This window comes from Myotis nattereri (genome assembly GCF_964212035.1).
Source record: "Myotis nattereri genome assembly, chromosome: 3".
Taxonomy (NCBI): domain Eukaryota; kingdom Metazoa; phylum Chordata; class Mammalia; order Chiroptera; family Vespertilionidae; genus Myotis; species Myotis nattereri.
This window is the reverse complement of record NC_138077.1, coordinates 57,125,911-57,148,239: the sequence shown is the minus strand read 5'-3', so window position 1 is coordinate 57,148,239 and position 22,329 is coordinate 57,125,911. Positions and strand designations below refer to the sequence as shown.

At 57.3% G+C, this 22,329-nt stretch overlaps 1 protein-coding gene across 2 annotated transcripts in view; it reads right to left on the bottom strand.

Annotated features, from left to right (window-relative positions):
* Positions 1-22,329, bottom strand: part of ADCY5 (adenylate cyclase 5) — a gene marked incomplete at its 5' end in the record, with an annotated part of 154,403 nt that overhangs the window by 41,476 nt on the left and 90,598 nt on the right. The window contains 6 exons of one of the 2 annotated variants that reach the window (XM_081085430.1): positions 548-689; positions 1,572-1,730; positions 3,751-3,878; positions 4,624-4,735; positions 17,184-17,305; positions 21,130-21,279. In XM_081085430.1, coding sequence (XP_080941556.1) covers positions 548-689; positions 1,572-1,730; positions 3,751-3,878; positions 4,624-4,735; positions 17,184-17,305; positions 21,130-21,279 — 813 coding nt within the window. The remainder of the gene's footprint in view (positions 1-547; positions 690-1,571; positions 1,731-3,750; positions 3,879-4,623; positions 4,736-17,183; positions 17,306-21,129; positions 21,280-22,329) is intronic. The other variant, XM_081085431.1, reaches the window with a different exon arrangement.

Genomic DNA, 22,329 nt, shown 5'->3' with positions numbered 1-22,329 from the left:
TTTATATTTTGGTAAGTGTGGGCTGAGACAAAAGGAGGGAGAAGAAAGAGACTAGAAAGTGAAAGGGGAAAAGACAGAGGTTGAAGAAACAAAGATTCACAAGTTCCAGGAGAGGGAGCGAGAGCGAGAGCGAGAGCGAGAGCGAGAGAGAGAGAGAGAGAGAGAGAGAGAGAGAGAGAGAGAGAGAACAAAAGTCCGCTTTGTCCCAGCAACAGCGGAGAAGTGAGATGAACATTTGGGAGACACAGATCTCCTGCGGCTTCATTTCCGGCTCATGACCTTCCGGAGCAGTGTGACTAACTGATCTGAGCCTGTGCATTTTTCGCAACAGAAGCAAACTGGAAACATTCCCTCTTCGCGGGGCTCCTGTAACTCTGATGTCCTTCCAGGGACGCAGGAGCCATGGCTGTGTAAGGAATGCATGACTTGGCTCTAGAAGAGGAGGCAGAAGCAGGCCAAGGGGAGTCCCTCCCCAGAGAATGGAGCCCCTGAGCCTCCCCGCCCCAGCCCCTGCCCCCAGCCCGCAGCCTTCAGCCCAGCCCCGGACCCGCTTCTGGGTGCAGCGCAGGATGAGGAAGGTCTCGATGCTGTGCTCCTTGAGGTAGGCGTTGCGCTCGCCCCCACAGCCTGGCTCCACCTCGTAGTCCCCGTTCAGGTAGTTGAGTGTGGCCTTGGTGATGTGGATGCGTCTACAGGTGCAGAGGGAGGCGGAGGGGAGGGAGAAAACGTGAATTCAGAGCTCTAGGTGCCAAGCAGAACCCAGATGCACCGACTCAATCCCGATTCAAAGTGCGGCTCAGAAGCCAACCCCAGCTCGATCCCCACTTGAGGTCCTGTTTCCCTCCAATGTCATCGAATGGCTCAGGGAGGGTCCGTCCCAGCTCGCGACCCCCCGGCCACACAACCTCACATCTACGTACATTGTTATAACAACACAACACGTTCTTACCCGGCCAGGAACACAGCCTGCAGGCTCAAACTTTGCAAACCTGGCCAGGAGCCAGCAGGAGCTCCTACTGACTACCGGCTGCGTCCAAACCCCCACTTGTTATGAATGCCATTCTTAACACCGGCTTTGCCCATTGGTCCCTAAAAAGCCATCTGCTCTACTTACATTCCTTGGACGTAATATGTTTTCCTGTCCAGTGTCTGTCCTCGCCCCACCCCTCAGCCTGACACTCTCCCTACCCCACCTTCCTTATCTGTCCAAATCCTGCTTATCGTCCCGGCCAGCTCATCCCACCTCCTTTCTGCCCTGGATACCCCAGAATTTATCTGTGTGTCCTCCCTCCTCCAGAGCTCTGCCCTACCTCCCGCATCTCACCAGCCACCGCATTTTGTGTAAACAGTTTCTGGGTGAAGGCCCGGGAAGCTGACCTGACGCTCCCTACCTTTTGCCCTGATGTCGTGTAAGTAAATTGTCAGGTTGAATAGTTTCTGCTTAAACTCTGCCACCCCCAGGGTTTCAAGCGACTCCATCCTGTCCACTCCAGCCCCGCCCCTCACGACCTGGCCCTGAGTGAGCCTGGCAGGGAGGCTATGTCGGGGCCCTGCCCACAGCCCTCACTCACCCAGCCTTGCCTCCAGCCTCCATGTGGTTGGCCAGCGTGACGTCGTTAGACCAGACGTCGAACTGCCACTTCCTGAGACCAAGGACACCGCAGTGTACTCGCCCGCTGTGAATTCCCACTCGCATGTTCACGTTCACCCCTGTCACCTCCCGGACCAACCTGGGGATGGAGCAGGGGTGAGGCTGGGAGAGGGTCATGGGCCGGGCACAGAGTGGGGGTGAGGCTGGAAGGCAGGAGGTCAGGGGATGTGTCAGAAGGTGCAGGGGTCAAAAGTCATTTCTCTCAAGGCCAGTCCAAACCCAGGCTGAGACCCTCCAACCTGCAGGGCGGGGCTGGGCGCTGGAGCTCAGGAGCTGCGAACTGTGAGGTGCTGCTTCCTGATTTGGCCACAAGGTGGCGTGACACCTCATACTAAAACCCAGGCCCCTCTGCTTGCCCCGACTAGGGCACCTGGAGCCACTGCTACCCTCAGTCCATGACATTGTGTTTCGAAAATGCAAATGAACATTAGTGCCAACTTGAGCCAGACGGGGAAGTTACAGCCAATACATACCCCATTCATATAATGCTCTTGGCTTTATCCACATCGCTGGGCAAGAGAGAAAGGTGGGTAATTGAGGACATGTGTCTGCTCAGGAAAGAAGGGAGCTTAGGCAGGGGTAAGGACTAGGTGTCCCCGATGGGCTAGAAGACAGCTCCAGACCCTGCTACCCAGGGGGTCCCCAATAGACAGGTGGCCATCCAGGGAGTAGGTCAGAGACTGCATCCTCTGTGGGGAAGGGAGTAGGACAGAAGCTATCCATCTCCAGGTCTGTGTCTGGGCCCAGGGTCAGGCACTCTGGGGTAAAGTACACGGGATGCACTTTTTAGGGACCTGGACCCTCCCAGACACGCTGGGGATGAGCCCACTCAGCCAGCTGTGGGCCAGCAGTCTGACTTGGCGGGCTGACCACAAGGGCTCCAGCCCACCCCACCAGGGAGAGGCTGACCCCCTGCAGGGAAGATTTATGTCATCCATCACTTCTCTTGTCCTGGGACCAAGTCTGCAAATAGTTTACTGGAGCCATTCCTTCCATCTGGCCCCTGGCCACTTGCTTAGGTTGGTGCTATCTCATTCTACCTTCCTGGCTTACCTCCAGGGCCACCTCCTCCATGCAGCCTCTCTAGGTCTTTTCAGTGTAATCAATGGCTGCCTCCTTCACACCTCCCACCACAGTGCCCCTCTCTTACCTGGGGGCACGCCTGGGCTCAGGGCATGGAGCCCCAGCCTCTCTCCCTCAACGGACTCCACGCTTCCGGGTGAGGGACCCACTGGTGAGCCCAGGCCCACGGGGCACTCAGCAAGCACTGCCGAATGGGACTGAGCCAAACTTACTGGACCCAGCCACTTCCTGGCCAGCAACTCCGACCTCTGACCTTGCCCCCTGTGGCCTTCCCTCTGCCCCTGCCCAGGCTATGTCTAAAGTTCAAAGTTACTGAACCTGGATGCAATCTCTGACCTGCTCCCAGGGTGGCATGTAAGCTTGGCTTGTTCGGGATTTCTAATGACCAGAGGCTCCTTCTATGGCCAACAATGACCAAAAATTGGCCCAAACCCTTTCTGCCATATTCCCAGGATGGATGGATTTTCTTAAATGGGAACACCTGTGTTTGACCCTCCCTGCCTAGGAATATTACCCTGGGGAGCTATTCACCCGTGAGCCCAACCTTTCTCATCTGGTAGAAATGCGGTGGGCGGGGTCCTACGCCCACCTGAGTGATGGTGAGAACACGAGGGACCACTGCAGGGCAAGGCCCCCACACGGCATGGCTGTGGCTTGCCCTCCGCTCCTGCAGAGGGGACCCAGCCCCTGCAAAGCCCTCCCTTCCTGCAGGACACGCTCCCTCGGGGAAAAGCCTCCCCGGCTGTGGGTGAAGGGAGCGCAGGGGGAGGCTCAACACCTGCAGGTGCAAACCAACCCTCCCGCCAGGCCCGGTGGTCCTCGGGAGACGGCTCTGCCCCACTGTTTCCAGACTCCATTGGTCCAACCAGGTGGACAGTCAGTTATGTGGGCTGTGGGCCAGTCCGTCTACAGACAGGCGGTCTCCCGGGAGATGGACAGACCCCTGAAGAGAGACAGCACCCTAAGATGGACAGATTCCCTGCAGATGGGCAGTCCTCCTGGAGACGGGCACTTACGAGATGGCCTCGATCATGTCCATGCCCATCTCCACGCAGCAGTGGGCGTGGTCAGCCCTCGCTTCAGGCAGCCCCGAGACGCAGTAATAACAATCCCCCAGGATCTTAATACGTAAACAGTGATTCTCCTGGAAAGCAAATTAATTTTTAAAATTAAAAATAGCAGGAAAGTGAAGTGGGAGGGAAAGAAACGGGAAGCAAACAGATTCGCTCCATGCCTGGAATAACTTGCCTTTTAGGGCAGTGAGCACAGACCCAGTCCCCATGAGCGCCCCGTCCTGGGACAGGGACAGGCTTATCAAAAGCCTCGGGGACAGAGGACAGGCTGAGCAGCCCTCAGGGAAGCATTCCAGCCTCCCCAAGCTCGGGAACTCCCTTTCATGGCCCCTGCAGCGGCCCAAGGCGGAAGAGCCCTCTCTTTCTGGAAGCCCCTGGCGGGTGGGGAGTGGGGGGCAGGCTGTCTGCAGGCCAGATGGTATCCAGACTCCTTCTCCCATCACTCGCCAACCTCACCAGGAAAGTGGCTCTATGGCACCTCATTTGTCCCATCAAACAAATTCCTCGGGAATCAGGGCAGTGTTACCCGCAGGCCTCAAACCCCTCCCACTGACGGAGGGCTCACTCACAGCATCTCCCACTGAGTGTGTGGCCCGGGCTGATGCAGGGCGTGAGCACACCGCCACCTGTGCCAGTCACCAGTTCCCAACAGCAGGCTCTGCCAGGCAGGGCACACCCTGGCCCCATGCCCGCCCCTGGGGTTCATCGGGTCCTGCCTACGGCACCCTCCCTCAGGCAGCCCAGATCAGGCCCTCCCGCTGGCCCTGGCGGAGGCACTCGGTGCGGTGCAGCGGGCACGGGCGGGCGGGGACTCACCGCAGCCAGCTTGTCGAAGCGGGCAAAGAGCTCGTTGAGGGTCATGACCAGCTCCTGGGCAGTGCACTGGGACGCCAGGCTGGTGAAGCCTTCGATGTCAGCGAACAGGATGCTGGGGAGACAGGCGGAGGAGGGCCCCAGTGAGGGAGGACGGGCAGGGGGCCGCGGCCAGGGCCACCCTAGGCCTCAGGCCAGCACGATCCTGGGGGCTCCGTGGCTGCTGGGGAGAGAGCCCACGGAGGCCCAGCCTGGGGACCCGAGTACGTGGACGCTCCCTGCTGCTCAGGGAACAGCTGCAGTCCTCTCTGGGTTCTAGCTGCTACCCGGGAGGAAAAGGGGGTCTGAAGGGTGTGTCAGCCGGAGTTTACCACAGGCCCAGGCCCCCATCCTCATCACCTCTTGGGCCTGCCCCTGCTGGACCCGGAGCCACCCCTCAAGGTGGCTGGGCCTGGGATGGGGCTCAGGACCAAACGGCGGCCTCACGAGGCCTCACTTCATGCACATGGGACTCCAGCCCCAGGCTCTCCGCCCCAAAGAAACCCTCTAAAGGGATGGCCTAGAGGAGGCCAGGTGGGAGGTGAAGGGGGGAAAGCCAGGAGGCGTCTCTGGAAGCCTCAGCTCGTCCCCACCAGCTCCTCTGGCCTCACCTACACCCCCGCCCCCTTCGCCCTGGGTGCCCACCAAATGCACCAGCCGGTCCCTACGCGGCACACTGCGGAGCTTCTGTGTTTCTGAGGCTCGTGTTTCCAAGACTGAACCACCTTCCTTTGTCTCATAACAGATGACCAGAGGTGCAGACCCAGCGCCAGATGTATAAGGGCCCCGAGAATTTTTTTTCTTGAAATGGACACACAGTCACTAAACCCAGTGACTCTCACGTGCTGAGCTACTCCCAGGCCGGCATGGGCTCGCTGTGTCCATCTCAGGGAAGAAGCCGGAGACAGCGGCACGGCAGGCTCCCCCAGGCCTGTGCTGCTTCCGCACACCCCAGCCCCGGAGGCTCCAGAACTGAGCCCCGCTCTAAAGGAAGAATGTAGGACTAAACATACGTTGTCACTTTATTCTGGAAATGTGTGGGTGCCTTAAGCATGTCTTTATTTCGCCATCTGACATCTGGGGCCTTGCTCACCCTGGGGAGCCTTCTCTCCGGCAGCTGGTTCCCTGAGTCAGCACCTCCCCAGTCAGGTTCTCACACCCCGGCCACCAGCCCCTGCCTGAACCACCAGGGACAGGTGCCAGACACGGGCAGTCCTAAGCCCACTTACCCCGCCTCACCTGTTCCTTCCCACAATGAAGGCTTTTGCCCACATTTCCCCCTCATTCTGCCTCCTGGTGCCTCCCTGCCTGGCCCCCAGGACATGGTGTGCCCTCAGCCCTCGGGAACTGTAACAAACTATCTTTTTTTTTTTTTTTAATATATTTTATTGATTTTTTACAGAGAGGAAGGGAGAGCGATAGAGAGTTAGAAACATCGATGAGAGAGAAACATCGATCAGCTGCCTCCTGCACATCTCCTACTGGGGATATGCCTGCAACCCAGGTACATGCCCTTGACCGGAATCGAACCTGGGACCTTTCAGTCCACAGGCCGACGCTCTATCCACTGAGCCAAACCGGTTTTGGCAACAAACTATCTTTTCAATGGAAACCATCTCCCGGCTCACCACACCTGGATACTAATGAAACCTACATTTAAAAACATTTGGAAAAGGGGGGGGGGGGGGTGGACAATGTAATACTGTCAACAATAATTATTTAAAACAAAACAAAAAGTTGGACACTGTTCTAAGCACTTTACATGAACTCATCTAAGCTTCTTTTTCAGGTGAAAAACCAGAGGCCCAGAGAGGTTGAGTCACCTACCCAAGGCCACACAGGCAACCTGGCTCCACAGTCCAGGAGGTGGACCAATAAACAGTACGCTGTCTGATGGCCTACAGTCATCTTAAGGAAATAAAGGCATTGTCAGTGGTCTGGCATTATGTACGGGGCAGAGGAGGCGAGGGGCACATGGGCTGTTGTAGGTGGGCACGCACTCAGTGGCTGCCTGACAGCTCCCGAGGGGCAGTGGACACAGGGAGTGCCCCTGGGGCTGCAGCCAGGCTGTCACCTCCCAGGGCAAGCACGGGAGGGCAGACCCAGGTGCTGAGCTCAGTGCTGTTTCCTGGCATCCAGGGTCCTCTAGCCACTCAGATCCCAGCCTGGATCAGCAAAGACAACTGCAGGAGGAAAGCCAAAGAGAGTGGGGAAATGGGGGGGACACGAGAGACGAGACAAGTGAGGGGAAAGAGAGAAAGTGGAGAGCAGGAGGAGCAGAGGGGAGACACTGTCTCTTCAGGCCACAGGACTCTGGACATCAGACAGCTGCTCGGGGAGCGGGCAGCCACGTGCAGAGTGCTGAGATGAAAGGGAGTCGGGATCACCACCACGCTTTGATGCCTGGTGTCTGACACGCAGACAGGCTCAGCGCCCGCCCAGGGAGTCTCCGGGCTTGCAGCACGCTGGCGGGAAAGGAGCGAGTGAGGGAAGCTAAGGGCTCCGGGTCCTGCTCTGGCTTCCTAACCAAGTGCAGACCCCATCCTGGCCCGCCTGCCACTTCCCGAGCTCCGTCTCTCAGGCAGCGGCCCACTCCACCCAGGAGGCAGGAAAAGGTCTCTCCTCGCCTGTGAAAAGCACCCTCACATCGCTGTTCTGGACATTCTTCTTTGACTCAGGAAATCAAAGCAAGTTGGGGTCAAAATTGGCTGCTTCAGAGTCAAAGAGCACGGTCAGCTGACCTCACGATTTCGAATGCACAGCCAGTGATGCCAGGCCCAGCGGCTGTTCCCCTCTGGGCCCAAAATTGGTGAGACCCCATAATAGGAAGGAAAAACGTCCCTGGACTTGGCAGAGGCAAGGTAAGAAGAAAGAAAGAGAAGGAATTGCCTGGGAAGCATGAAGCAGATGTGTGTGAACCAGGGGCACCTACCCAAACTCACCTAAGTCACTCAAGGCAACACAGGGGTCTGTCTGCCAGGTATGGGCACGGCCAGGCCTGGCCATCCTCCTTCCCCACACGTGCCCTCGCTGGGCCATAGGGAGCACTCACCCTGCTAGACCCGTGGTCCTTGAAAGGGCGAGTTGTCGCGGGGCCTACGTGGGCCGGCCGCCGGGCCCCATGAGGCACAGCCTGACCACGCTGCTGGCGGCCTCAGGCACCGACTCCCCAGCCCACGGCGGGAGCCCAGCGCAGGCCGCCACCCGCCCGCCACCCTTGACCGGACCCGCGCGGCAGCGGCGGCGGCGGGGCGGGGCGTGTGCCCTCGCCCAAGGAGATGGAGGAGGCGATCGCCGGCGCCCCCGGGGACAAGACGAAGGACGTGGACTTCCTGTCTGGGCTGGAACTGGTCGATCTGCTGGACCCCCAGCAACCGGACTGGCCCCTGGAGCCCGGGCTCAGCTCGCCCTGGGGGGGGCTAGGACTGCGCCCTCCATCTTGCCCTGAGTCCTCCATTTTTGGGGCAGCCGCCATGTGCTCAGGAGAGTACCTTCTTCCCAGAAGCCCAGGCCCCTGCTGGCCACGCCCGGGATTTCTTTAAACTAACCAATGCAAGGGACGTGCGCGCCATAGAGATGACCACATCCTGTGTAACAAGACCCGACTCACACCTGGCCCACAGTCCCCTCCCCTGCCCTTACTATAAAACCCACAATCCCATCAGGCCTTGCTCTCTTTCGGCCACTGGGCTTACCGTTGCATCGGTGAGTGTGGTCGGGGAGCCGAACTAGTTCGAAATGAAGGACTCTTTGCCTTTGCATTGGATTGGCTAGCTCCCTGGTGGGCCCTTGGGAATCTGAAATCTGGGCACAATAGTCCTTAGGCCTGGGGCCTGTCAGAACCACCTGGGAGCTTTCATAAGGAGAGGTCTCAGAGAGCACCCCCTCCACCCACACCCCCCGCCGAGATGCTAACTTGCTTGGCCTGGGATGGGGTTCTGCTACTGATTGTTTTTGTTCTGCTTTATTTTAAGCTTCCCTGGTGATTCTAAGAGGCAGCCAGGGTTGAGAAGCCTGTACTAGTTCAAATGTCACCCTCCCAAGGCGGCTTCCACCACCCTATTTAACTCTACAGCCCCTCCCACATGTCTCTCTCCCTTCCCTGCTCGGCCTTCCCCCTTGCGCTTTTCACCATTTAATATATTTTTTATATTACTGTGGGGGTCACTTATCATTATGCTCCTGTCTGTCTCTCATACTAGGAAGTGAACTCCTTAAGGGAGGGAGTTTGGTCGATTTCATTAACTGCTATATCCCAGCCCCACACCATGTCTGGCACAGAGTAAATGCTCAATAAAACGTGTAATGGACTGACCAAATAAATGAGGAGAGGTCATGTCTACTTGCCTTCTGCTCTATCTGTCCCCACCCCCACCAACCATATACATCTAGCACTATACCCAGCACACAGTAGGTAACAAAGTACCATAAACTTTGGCTTAAAACAACAGAAATATATTCTCTCACAGTTCTGGGGCTAGAAGTGTGAAACCAAGGTGTCAGCAGGGCCATGCTCCCTCTGTGATTCTGGGTACAAGCCTTCCTTCCGCTGTCTGGTGGTTGCTGTCAAGCCCTGGCCCACAGCTGCTCCATGCTCATCCCTGCCTGTGTCCTCATGTGGGATCCTTCCTGTCTATCTGTCTTCACAGGACAGGCTCCTCTTCAGATCAGGACACCAGTCGTTTTGGATGAGGGGCCCACCCTCCTCCAGCCGGACCCCTCTTAACTTGATTTCATCTACAAAGATTCTACTTCCAGATAAGGTCACACTCACAGATACCAGGGGTCTCAACATACCTTTTAGAGGGACAAAATTCAGCCGGTAAGGGTCTAATATATACTGGCTGAATAAAAGAGAATAGTCATAGTTTCAAAGCAACGAAGCGGCAGAACCAGCAGCTCTAGTAGCCCTTCCTTCTTCTCCCTGGGCCTCCGAGAGCCCCAAGCATGCCATCTGAGACACGCACCTGCAGAGCCCGGGGCCCGAGGCCCGGGGCCCGGCGCCCACAGGTGCTCCAGGAGATACCGGACACAGGGGTGTGTGCGGGCCTCCTGGAATCTACTCTTCCAAGGCCCCTCTGGGACCTTCAGCAGCTGCTGAGAAATCAGGGAGGGCAGGCTGCTACAGCTCCTGCTGTCGGGAGGTAGGACAGAGCAAGCAGCCAGCTGGGGCCGAGGGGCCTCAAATCAGGGCTTCTACCCCACATGGCAGCGTCGAGAAGGCCTCAGAGACCCCAACCCCAAGCCCTGCAGCCTCTCCCACACGTCCTGGAAACACTGCCACCTCCACATCCCCCCGCCCCCCTCGGAGTCACACTCCCCTGCCATGGGGGGCGGGGGGGGGGGGGGGTCTGCTCGGTGACTGTCACTTTGGGAGGCTCCTGCTGGACGAGGGTTAGCCAAGGCAGACTGTTCACTGGCCAGCGTCCATGCCCTGCTCCTTGGTCATTCTGAAGGCCATTTTACAAGCAGCCGTGCCGTGAGGTGCTAATTCATCGATTAGCTCCCACTTGAGAGCTCGTGTTGGCAATGTGCGCAGAAGCCGGGCAGGCCCGCTCTGCTGTGCGCGCCTCCCTAATTGCCTGCCATCCGTCACTCGCGGCCCCTGCATACCACTCCAGAGGCAGGAGCGGGCAGGCGCCCATCCCAATGACCACAATGGGCCCTTCAGCCATCTGTCACTGCCTCAGCCCAGCTTCACCACGTGCGTGCTCGGTGAGGCACATTTCCTCACTGATGCTCCCGCTGGCTGCCAACGGGCCCTGTGGCGAGATGACGCTGTCACATCCGGCAGCATCTGAACACCCAGGAGCTGAGTTCGCCTAGTGGTCTGGGCAGCCGACATCGCAAGGACCTGCCCCTCTGACCTCCTGCATTCCTCCGCATTGTTCGGAGGGGGGGGGGGGTACTCAAGAAATGCCAAGAGGCCTGGCTGGTGTGGCTCAGTGGTTGAGCATCGAACCAGGAGGTCGTGGTTCTAGTCTCAGTCAGGGTTGTGGGTTCGATCCCCAGTGTGGGGTGTGCGGGAGGCAGCCGATTAATGATTCTCTCTCATCGTTGATGTTTCCATCTCTCCTTCTCCTTTCCTCTCTGAAATCAATTATATATATATATATATATATATATATATATATATACACAATTATATATATATATATATACACATACATACAGTGGGGTCTTGACTTACGAGTTTAATTCATGCCATGACGGAGCTCATAACTCAAATTACTCGTATGTCAAATCAAAAGTGAATGAGTGAGACAAATGATGCTGGGCTGATGTGGCGTTCATTGTGACGTTCGCTACGCCAACTAGCAGTGGGGTATCTGAAGCTGGCTCGTAACCCGAATTTTAGCTCGCAACTCAGAGCAAAAAATCAGCCGAGAGACAGCTCGTATCTCGAAAAACTCGTTAGTCGGGACACTTGTAAGTCAAGGCCCCACTGTGTGTGTGTGTGTATGTGTGTGTGTGTATGTGTGTGTGTATATATATATATATATCAAGATGAAGGACTTTCTGGAGATGGGTGGTGATGATGGCTGCACAACAATGTGAATGTAAAAGTGGTTAAAATTGTAAATGTTAAGTTATGTATATTTTACTACAAGTAAAATAATTAATTGATTAATTAATTAGAAAAGACCCAACCCCAGTGGCTTCCCCAACGGGGCCAGCTGGGTGGTCTGGCCGCTGTTCCCATGGCACCAGCATGGCCCTACCCCACTGTGAGGGCTGGATGCTCCCTAAGGGGTGAGCACGGTGTCTCCCATCGACTCCTAGTCCTGACTGGCACATAGCAGCAGCTCAGCAAATGTCCGTGGAATGAATGAGATAATAACCTAAGCACCACTCATATCCATCACTGGTGGGGGTGTGGAATTCAGAATACTTAATATCAGGCTGGAGACAGGAGTGCCCGGAGTGTATGGACCACTCCTCACGCGGTCGGCTGGCCAAGGACATCTTCCCTCTCTGCCCACAGGGTGCACACTCCACTCATGGGTATCTGAGCACCGCGGACACTGTCCGGAGGTCATTATAATTCAGAACACGAGGTAGCTGGGCCAGACGCCAGAGTGACCTGGGGATGGCAGCCAAGTCCTTGAAGGAGACGGGAGAGGAGATAATAACCTTACAAGGGGGGTGAGGGGAGGGCTGCGAGGGACTGGGGAGAGAGGGGGAGGGGGAGGGAAGGAGTGAGGGCAGGGCAGCCCTCCTAGACCTTGCTACATCCTTGCGGTATAGGGGTGGGTGTTACCTCATTTTCACATCTGGGCCAATAACCCCTCTGCTAGGCCCCTGGCTCCAGCCCCCCATGACTCCTGAGTCCCTGAGAATGAGCCTCTGGTTCAAGCCAGTGAGGCCAGATGCCCACACTCCATCCCAGGTGCACACAGAGGAGCCAGGGAGGAACGAGTTTGTTCAGCAGGACCAGCGCCCCCTGGAGGAGGAGCTGCTCCTGAACAATCTCTGGCTGGCCCACCATCTATGACCTTTAAAACCTTAGGGGTCATATGAAGACAGGCCAATCAGGTGCGGGGCCATCCTCATTCAGTAGAGACCCCATGGAAGGGGGGAACCCTTCAGTACCCCCTCAGCCTTCCCAACCCCTGAAATCTTTGGGCACTGGGTCACCTGACCTTGATGTTGCCTGAAAGCCTGCCCCACGTCCACAGGGCAGACAGGCTGCAGCCACCTCTTGGGACAGGGGCCAGAGAGGGGCTTTACACACGAGACCTCCTGGCCCTCCCAGCACCCCTGCAAGGAGCCCCAGGGCCCCAGCTAACAGATCTGCCCCTTCGTGACTTTTATCACAGTGTAACAGGATAACTGAGCAGTGCACTGTGTGACTTCTACACCCTTGGAGAATGGAGTCCTACCCATACCTCATGTGACACATTCCGATTTATTAGCTAATCTGTTGTTGAGCACGTGTTTTTCCGAACAGAAGGTGAGCTTCCCAGTGTCAGGCACAGTGTCCCTTCACCCCCTGTCCTGAGCTAAGTGTCTGTGAGGGCGCCCAAGGGAGGCAGAGGCAAAATATCCGCTGACCAAGGAGTGCGTGGCCACCAACGCTCCCATATTACAGGTGAAGAAACCGAGGCTCAGATGAGGTGACTTGCCGGGTTCCCAGCGCTACGGAGGGGGAGAGAGGGGAGGGACCCAGTCTGCTCAGCACAGACACGCATCTTGCTCCACCTCTTGGTAAGGGTGCCCTGGTGTCACCTGGGCTCTGGCTGTGCCTGTACATTTATTGTGACCCATGGGGACACGCCCTCTCCTCGTGGGGTGCTTCTCTGGCTGGCCTGTTCCTCCGACCCCAATGTCCCTCCTCCAAGGCAGAGCACTGGGAGCCCCAGCCCAGGGCAACCTTTGCGGGCATGTGCTGGAGGCTCTCGTCCCAGGAATGGGGACAGCACAGCCCACCTCTGACCCTGGCACTGCTGGCCCCAGGAGGGACAGATATCTGGGGGAAAGATGGGGATAGGCAAGAGGGATCTCAAACCCCAGGTCTAACGTCCCAGCAATGGGCCCTCCGTCCCAGCTGATCTGTCCAGCGGGGAAGGCGGGGGCGGCGGGGGGGTGGGGGGGCGGTTGAAATGTCTCCATCTGTCTTCACACATCAGGAGAGGATCTGTGGGGCTCCTGGTGTTGCCTGGCCTCTGGCTGCCTCAGCCCTTAGCCAGTGGTGACGGCTCAGCATCAAAGGTCCAACAATCTGCTGGCAGTCCCAGGACAGCTGTTCTTCGGGGGGGGGGGGGGGGCAAGGGTTTGGGGCCACAAAGAGTGGTGGCGCCTGTTTGTCACCCCTCCCTGCCCAAACTCCCTCCCATCAGTCTCTTCCCCATCCACAGATCCAGTCCCAGTCTGTCACACCACAGAGTTGATTTATTTTTCTCGTGGCCTTGCTCTCGGTGGGGTTAGAGAACAGCATGTCATCACCCTCTCTAAATATTACTGTTCCGCAGAGATTTGACAAATGTGACTCATCACCCTTCCACTAGCCAGCTAGAGAATCCCCAGGCCTTTCTTTGTTGATAGGAGGGTGATAACAATCATAATGATAACAGCAAAACAATGGCTGCTCCCAATTACTGACCACTCCGTCAGATCCTGTGCTAAGCACTCTCCGAGTATTACTTCATTGACTCTTCACAACCCTATGATTAGGTCCTCTTCCCAGCCTACTATGCAGATGAAGAAACAGGGTTCAGAGTGGCTCAATGCCTACAGCTAGGCCTGGTCACACAGCCAGGAAGCTGCCCAAGCCCAGGCCTAATCACTGCGATGTCACCCTCCACCGGCTTCTCAACCCCCAACCCTAGCCAGACTCCAACCCAAAAAGAGACTGGAGCAAGCAAGGTGTCGCCATCGAGAGCTGCACCCAGTGCTGCTAATGGAAGAGGGACCCGCCCAGCAGGGCATTTGCATATGATCGCTTGCGGCTGCCTCTGATGTGCACCAGCCACCGCCAGCCTGGCCACTTCAGTCAGAATCACGTCTGTCCCCGTGAAAATGATGGCATCTTGGTTTCTCTCTCCTTTCATCTCTTTCCTGATTGCTGCCGTCAGTCCTAAGCACGTCTGAGAACGGAAATGCCTGCACTGTGGCTGGGGTCTGCTTCTCGCCATGTGGCTGCTCGCGGCACCCTGTGATCAGGGCACTGTTCTCTTCTATCAGCTCAAGGTCACAGCCTCTGGGGGGGGGGGTGTCACCCCAGGTGGGCCACTCCTTGTGGTGGTGGAGTCAGGCTCTGAACGAACCCCCTTGCTGGAGGGCCCCAAAGCCAGCAGTTGTGGGGTGGATGGGAGGATGGGGGGGGGGGCAAGGGACTGGGCAGAGGCAGAGGGGGCAGATGTGCCAGATGTGTTAGCCGGGCCAGGCCATGAGCCTTTGCCTTGGATGATGGACTGTTTCTGAGCCAGTTCCCTGTGTGTGTGTGTGTGTGTGTGTGTGTATAATTGATTTCAAAGAGGAAGAGAGAGGGAGAGATAGAAACATCAATGATGAGAGAGAATCACTGATTGGCTACCTCCTGCACACCCCCTACTGGGGATCGAGCTGCAACCCAGGCATGTGCCCTTGACCGGAATCAAACCCGGGACCCTTCAGTCCGCAGGCCGACGCTCTACCCACTGAGCCAAACCAGCTAGGGCTCCACTTGATATGTTAATGGAATCTGTTGAAAGCTCCGCTGTGCTAAGAGCAATCAAGGGAAGCACCTTTCGTCCATCTTCTGCCCGGAACAACGCCAGGGTCAGTGAGGGGATTTGAAGGTGGGACCAAAGAGAAAATTCTGGAAGGGGGAGCTCAGGGCTTCGAACGTGTTGGGACTGCTTGGCAGGTTGCCCCTTCCCACCTGAACCATGGGATTTGTTCTAAAAGGGAAGGCTGTTTCTTACATGTCACAAGTGGAGTCCCCCAGGCTTTAGGGGCTGCCCTCACACAGGAAAGGTCCCCGGTGGGTCCTCAGTCCTGCACACACCACACGCACACAGGCACACACACACAGAGGCACGCACATGCACACCATACACATATGTGCGCACGCACACACACATGCACACCATACATACAGGCACACACACAGATGCACATCATACACACAGACACACACAGAGATGCACATCATACACACAGACACACACAGAGATGCACATCATACACACATGTGCACGCATACACATGCACAAACATGCACACCATACACAGAGGCACACACATACATACCATACACACATGCACACACACATGCACACCATACACACAGGCACAGGCACACACAGATGCACGCAGATGCACACGACACACACGTGCACGCACACACACAGAGATGCACACACATGTATACCCCACACATATATGCACATACACATGCACACCACACACAGGCATACACACACGCGCACACACATGCATGCTGGAAGCCAAACCTCTCTTCTCTGCATCTCCTCTTGGCTTGGGAGCTCCCCACGATTTTTCCCCACACAATCTCATATGAACTCCTCTCTCCTAGGCATCTGAAAACACCTGTCCAGGAATCAGGCTGTGTAAAAACTCGTATCAAAAGCTTTCTGAGACTAATTCTCCCACTTATCCAGCTATGAGATCTTAGACAAGTTCATCTCTGTGTCTGTTTCCTTACTTGTAAAATGGAGATAATAATAGTACCAACCCCTTATATTTATTGTGGGGACTAAGTGAATATATGAAAGCTCTTAGAATAATGCATGGGCTACAGAAATCTCTCTACAATATTAACTACTGGTATCGATTATTCCACCGCGGGAGGATAGAGGCGGGCGTGAGGAGGAGAAAAGGAAACCAACAGTCAGAGCTGCCTACCAAGGCCGGGCCCCACGTCCCTCTCTGAGCTCGGTCAGCTGAGCCCCCAGCCCGAGGACACCTCCTGGGCATGGAGACCCGGCAGGGCAGCCTTCCTCCTGACAGTGGGGTGTGGGTGGGCCTCAGAGGAGTCGGGATACCCCCAAACTGGGAGCAAAAGTGTTGTGCAGGTACATTTTTCTCCCAAGAGCTTCAAGTCTGTTGGAGAGATGGACAGAGGACATGCAGACAGAAATGACAGGCAGATACTGGGAACGTGGCGATTCTGCCTGCTCGGCAGGAAAACACTGGTCCTCACCACCGCTGCAGCCGCCAGCCTCACCGTGGATGCATGTGTGGATGTGTGTGACTTAGATGATTCCATTTAACCCCTTTATTGACAATGCAGCCCACGCCGACAAAGGGCTCTCTCTACACCAACCTTAGAGGACTCATGGGTCCTGGGAAAACCTGCCCAGGGAGAAAGTAACTCTCCAGGCAGAGAGCTCCTTTCCTGGGCACAGGGGAGGATTATCGGCCATGCTGGACGGAGGCCACGGTAGTGCATCAGGTCCCCGTGGAAGTCGTAAGCAGATTTTGCACTCTATTAATCTGCATCTGTTTGCACATCACTGCTGTCAGCAGCATCTGTCCAGGGAAGAGCAACCCAGCAATGGAAGGAGCACGGGCTTTGGGTTGGGCTGGCTTCATCACTCCTGGCTGAGTGACCCTGGGCAAGGGTCTTCATCATTCTGAGCTCGGTCTTTAAACCGGGGATGCTGATAAGGGTCCCACCTTGCAGGTTGTCAGGAGGATTAGCAATGAGGTGGCAGCGCTGGCAGCGTGCCTGGCACACACTGGCTTAGAAGCTATGGAAGCTGCTGGATGGTGATGAAGATTGAGATGATGGTGGAGACACCTGTACTCTCTCTCCCTTGTTAGGCTAGCAGTTTCCCCAACAGCTGGTGGTATCGCTTTCTCCCTTTTCCTTCTTCCTATCTCCTCTCTCTGCTGCCTCACCTTCCCCCACCCCAAAAATCATTCACCTTAAACAGATCTAGAGGGGGCCCCACACATTCCAAAGCCACCAGACCACCCTGGTGGGCGGTGCCCCCTTGAGGGAAGAGTGGGAACACCCATCGCCTCCGTTAGGGCTCTGTCTTCCCACCTGCCCTTGCCCCCAGCCTCACTCCTACCTCACGTTGTCATGCTTCTGGATGTAAATCTTATGGAACATCATATCCTCCTGCTTGGCGTTGATGTCTGCTTTCATCTCCATGGCAACATGACGGGGAAGGACAGATAGCAGGAGCCGCTCCTGGGGAGGGAAGCAGATGCTTTCGTCTCAGTTCCTTCCACCTGCCTGGCAGTCAGGCCCCTCTCCTCTCCAGGTGGGCTCCTCCACACCTGTGCCCCCACCTGCCGGAAAACCCCTCAGACTCTCCTCAAACTCATGGGACACCTGCCGGTCCTCGGCGCACACGGGGAAGGTGCTCCTGGCGGCCCTGCAGCGCTGAGCTCCTGAGTCAGAATCCTACGTGTCGCCAGGGACGGCGTGACCTTGGGCAAATTATTGGGCTTCTCTGAGCCCCGGGCTCCTCACCTGCCAATAGGGACAGGGTTGTTGAGAGCGTGAAATCCATCCAGTCAGTCATCAAGTATTTACTGAGCATCTGCCATGTTCCAGGCAATGCGCTGGGTGCCAGGAGCCATGCTGTGAACTAGACCGTGAGCTGGAACCTCCTTCACGAGGTTCCTGGTGAGGGAGTGAGCCCTGGGCAGGGCTGCCCGAGGAAAAGCGGGAGGTAACAGGAGGCTTTGTGGGACCAGAACAATGAGGTGAGGAGGGCGCTCCATATTCACGCAGGAGACAGTGGCCCAGGAGAGGGGGAAGGCGCTTTGAGAAACAAGTTAAAACCTGTTGAGGAGGTGGGAGAGAAGCAGGGAGGGGGCCAGAGCCTCGCTGTGGACGAGGAGGGTCCTGGAGCCTGTGTGGGGCCTGGACCTTGCCCTGATCTGGGTTCTCCTCCAGGCCTGCCTGCTCTGAGAGGCCCAGCTGCTCCCGGCGGTCGGCCTCTGCCTGCTCTCTCCACTGCCCACTGCCCACTGCCCACTGCCCATGCCAGGCTCGCTCTTGGAATTCTCCCATCAGGAGCCTTGCAGCCTCCACCCTGCTGTCCTTCACTGGCTTCCCCACCCCGCGAGTGGTCCTGAGACTCTTCGGGCCCCGCCCCCGCCCCCTGGCCCCAGGTGAAAATTACCAACATCTGCTCACTCCTGCCCTCTGGGGGTGAGGCTTCCTCCAGCACCTCTGTGGGCCCCTCTCACCCCCTATCTCCCATCCAAGGCTCCAGAGTCTCCAGCTGCCCACCCGATGTCTGGTCACTTGACCTCATGCCCTAGACCACACTCGCCTTCCGTGGTTTTTCGTTCCTGAGTGCCTCCTCATTTCAAGTCCCCTGCCATGCCCATGACACCCCCATTCTTCTGATCCCCAAAGGCCAAGACCCTGCCCATGTATGTAACTGCTCTTACTTCTCAGAACTCATAGACTGACCAGGTCCTACTGGTTTGGACACAAGCTCCTGGACTTGTTCTGTCTGTTCTGCATCCACCTCCACCATCCACATGCAGTTCTCACCCGACGGTGGGATTCTCACGCCGCCTGCCAGACAGCCACTCCTCAGCCCTGTGCGGCCGCCTCTCCAGTACACGTCCCTTCTCATGTCACGCTCCTGCTCCAAACTCCAAAGCTCCCCTGGGCTCCACCAGACACATCAAGTGTGGATTCTTCTGGACTCACTGAGCCCACTCCTATTTTCCACTCCACCCGCCACCTTGCCTGCCCTGACACACTCCCACCCGCCCAGACCTGGCTGCCGTCCTTCTCCTTCCAAGCACCTCTCCCCACCCCTGCCTCGGCCTCTAGCAGGTCTTGGCCTCCTGCTGGTCGGCCTCTAGCAGGCTTAGGCCTCCTGCTGGTCGGCCTCTAGCAGGCTTAGGCCCCCTGCTGGTCGGCCTCTAGCAGGCTTAGGCCCCCTGCTGGTCGGCCTCTAGCAGGCTTAGGCCCCCTGCTGGTCGGCCTCTAGCAGGCTTAGGCCCCCTGCTGGTCGGCCTCTAGCAGGCTTAGGCCCCCTGCTGGTCGGCCTCTAGCAGGCTTAGGCCTCCTGCTGGTCGGCCTCTAGCAGGTCTAGGCCTCCTTCAGGTCCAGTCTGGATGACAGGTGGCCTCCGCCCACACTGGATGCTCTGTCTCAAAGCTTGCCACCTTTGATCTATCCTCCACTGTAAGCCAGCGAGTGATCTTCCTAAAACACACACCTGACCATATCGCTGGCCCAAATAAAACCCTCCTATGCCGCTGGAAGCTTGCAGAATCAGCCCACGCCCCAACCTGGCCTCAAGGTCTCCAGGATCTGGCTCCTGTCTCCCTCCCACCCCTGTGCTCCCCTCCCAGCAACCCCTGAATGGAAATCTGCACTCTGCTCCAGAGAGAGGAAACCAAGCTTCTGGTGGCTTTTGCACACAGCCCCTCAGCTAGACTGACCATCCTCACACACACAGGCTCACTGCCTCCCCAGGATGGGGTCCTGGTTTGAGCTGTCAGCATCCCCTCCCCACCTGGGCCTTCCTTAGAGCCCTGCTCACTCTGCATTTCAATGACCTATGAACCTGTTTCCCTTCAGTGTGAGCAATGAGACACCTCCCTGGGATGGAGCTGTGTCCTGGTCCCCTCCACGGCCCCCAGCCAAACACGGGGCCACTGGTGAGGGATGCTGCTCCCTGTGGTTGGCCTGGTCTCTCCAGGCGTCCGTGAGCATGGCCACCGAAGGCCATCTCGCATTTGCCGAACTCGCAGCGAACTGTCACTGGTGACAGAAACACGAACTAAAGGATGAGTCGGTGAAAATATCGGATGGCTGGGAGAATGTGTGCTACAAATTGTGTAGGTTCAAATCATGTAGTCATCAACTCTGCTGATGACGTCTTCAGAGGCGGAGGGTCAGGAGTGGGCAGGAGGCGGTCGGGGAATCACGCCAAGTCCCCTGGCCATGCAGCGCCTGGGAGAGTCACCCTTTCTGCCGCAGGCGAGACCGAGATCTGCTGCGTGAGGAGCGCCTGTCCCCACGAAGCACACCACACCTCCCCGCCCCGGAAGCTTGGCTGGAATATGGTGCTGCAAACCTATTTTCTCCCCCAGGTCCCTGTGGATTTGCTGGAATGCCCGGCCTGGCCAGGGCCAGAGCAAGTAAACTACGTGAGCTGTAAAGTGCAGATTTTACTGGAGAAGGGCAGGTGCAGAAGTAAGAGGGACAGTCCCTGATGTGGAAAGAGGATGGTGTCCTGCTCCAGAAGAGAGGTGCTGGGCCGGGACCTGAGGCGAGAGAGGGGGATGTGAGGCATGCTGGGGCTTGGGAGTGAGGGGGGTGCAGAGGTGAGGTACGCTTGTCAAGGAGACAGTGGGACCTCTCAGGGACACTGCCAGGCCCAAATTTCCTTCAAGAGGCAGGACCAGGAGCCTGACCGGGCCGGGAGTACATGGAGCAAGGCTGGTCTCCCCTAGACAGCAGGAGCTGGGACCTGGCTAGATGAGACACAGGCTGGAGGGAGGCTGACACAAGTGGTGAAAGAGGAGGGGGCGGGGCTGTGGAGACACCTCGGAGCTTTCTCCCCTTGCTCAGCTGTCTGGATGTCACCAGCCTGTATTCCTGAAACTCCCCTAGGATACAGCCAGACAGTCCCTCACGTTGCGGTAAAACTGCTGTGCACTCAGGGCCCACAGCACGCACTCCCTGCCGGCCACGGAATGCTGACACTCTCACAATCCACCTCATCAGCCTCTGGGGAAGGGGAGGGGAAGGGGAGGTGCCTCTCTGCTGCCAGACCTGGGCTGCCCAGCTTATTTGCAAAATCCCAGGGGGGCTGAAGAGGCAGTGGGCCAGCACGGGGTAGAGCCCTTCCTTCAGGCTCTCCTAGAGCATTCCCACAGAGCCAGGAATGTGGGCGCCCTCCAGGAGAAACATTCCCGGGCTGGGCCCCCACCCAGGGAGGTGGGGATGGGCAGCTGTTGGAGCCCAGCTGATGGGGAGGTCAGTCTGGAGTCTGCTCCCTGCCAGCTGTGCAGAGGCAGGCGCTCTCTCACCTGCTGCTGGTTCTCCCGCTGAGAGTGGAGTCGCGCCTGGATGCACTCCCGGGTCTCCTGGAAGGCTTGTCTCTGGGAGACCTCGGCCGGGTAGTGGGTGCAGACGCCCACGATGTTGGTACAGGAGAAAATGAGGACATTGGAGACGAGCTGCAGAGGGAGAGATGAGGAAGGACACCGTGCTCAGGCCTGGAGCCGACACCAGTCATTGGAGCCCCAGCCCTGACCCTTCCAGCCCCAGAGCACGCGGCTCCCAGGCCCCATCTTAGCAAACACACACTCAAATGCCAGCAGACAGATGCCAAGGAACCTGGGAGCGGCCAGGCTTTGTTGGTCGGACTCTCTGATGTCCTCAGAGCCCACAGCCTGTGATGGCGTACGGCCCTAGGGACACCGAGCACGCTAAACGTGTCCATAGTACCAAAGGTGGAAAGGTTAGGTGCACTGGGGATTCTGTGACTGCCTGGGTGTGTGCTGGGGGTGCAGGAGCCTGCAAGGAAGGCTCCATGAGGGTGGCGGGACGTCAGTTTTGGAAAGTGTGATAGCGTCCAGCATGAACAAAGGGCTGCCCTTTTGCAGAGAAGCCCTAGCTCATTACTCCCCAGGGATCAGCGGCAATGAAACAAGTACTGACGCTCACCGTGAGCTCCCAGCACCGTGCTAACGAGAGAAGGAAAAGGTCCCTGGCGATCAGGGCCCACAGGGGGTCTCATGTCCTCTCCTTGGGCTTCCATTCTTCCTCTGCACCAGCACCAAGGCCCCCCCACCCCCGGCACCCCACCACACCAGCTGGCGAACACCCCCCACCACCCCCTGCCCCTCACCGATGCCCTTCTCCGTGCTGACTGGGATGTGCCTGTGGAAAAATACCACTGCCCCTCGGGTCACAGGGACAAGGTTGGAATTCTTCTGAAAAGATTATTGACTGAAAAGCTACGGGGAAACAAAACACAACACAAGCCACAAGAGCAAGTTGACATGGTACGTTTTAGATACCGACAAAGGTGCTGTTTAGGCAAGATTTCTTTTGGCAGGTTCAGTCCCGGGGTATCTGGGTAAGCTATCCTGGTCCTGCCCTCTCCTCGGGCCACACAGGCCACACAAACGCTCGGGCTTCTAGGCCTCGAAAACTGAATGTCAGACTCAACTGCAGAGGGGAGCCCAGGCCGGCCCTGCCCCCTGCACTGTGGCCCCTAGTCC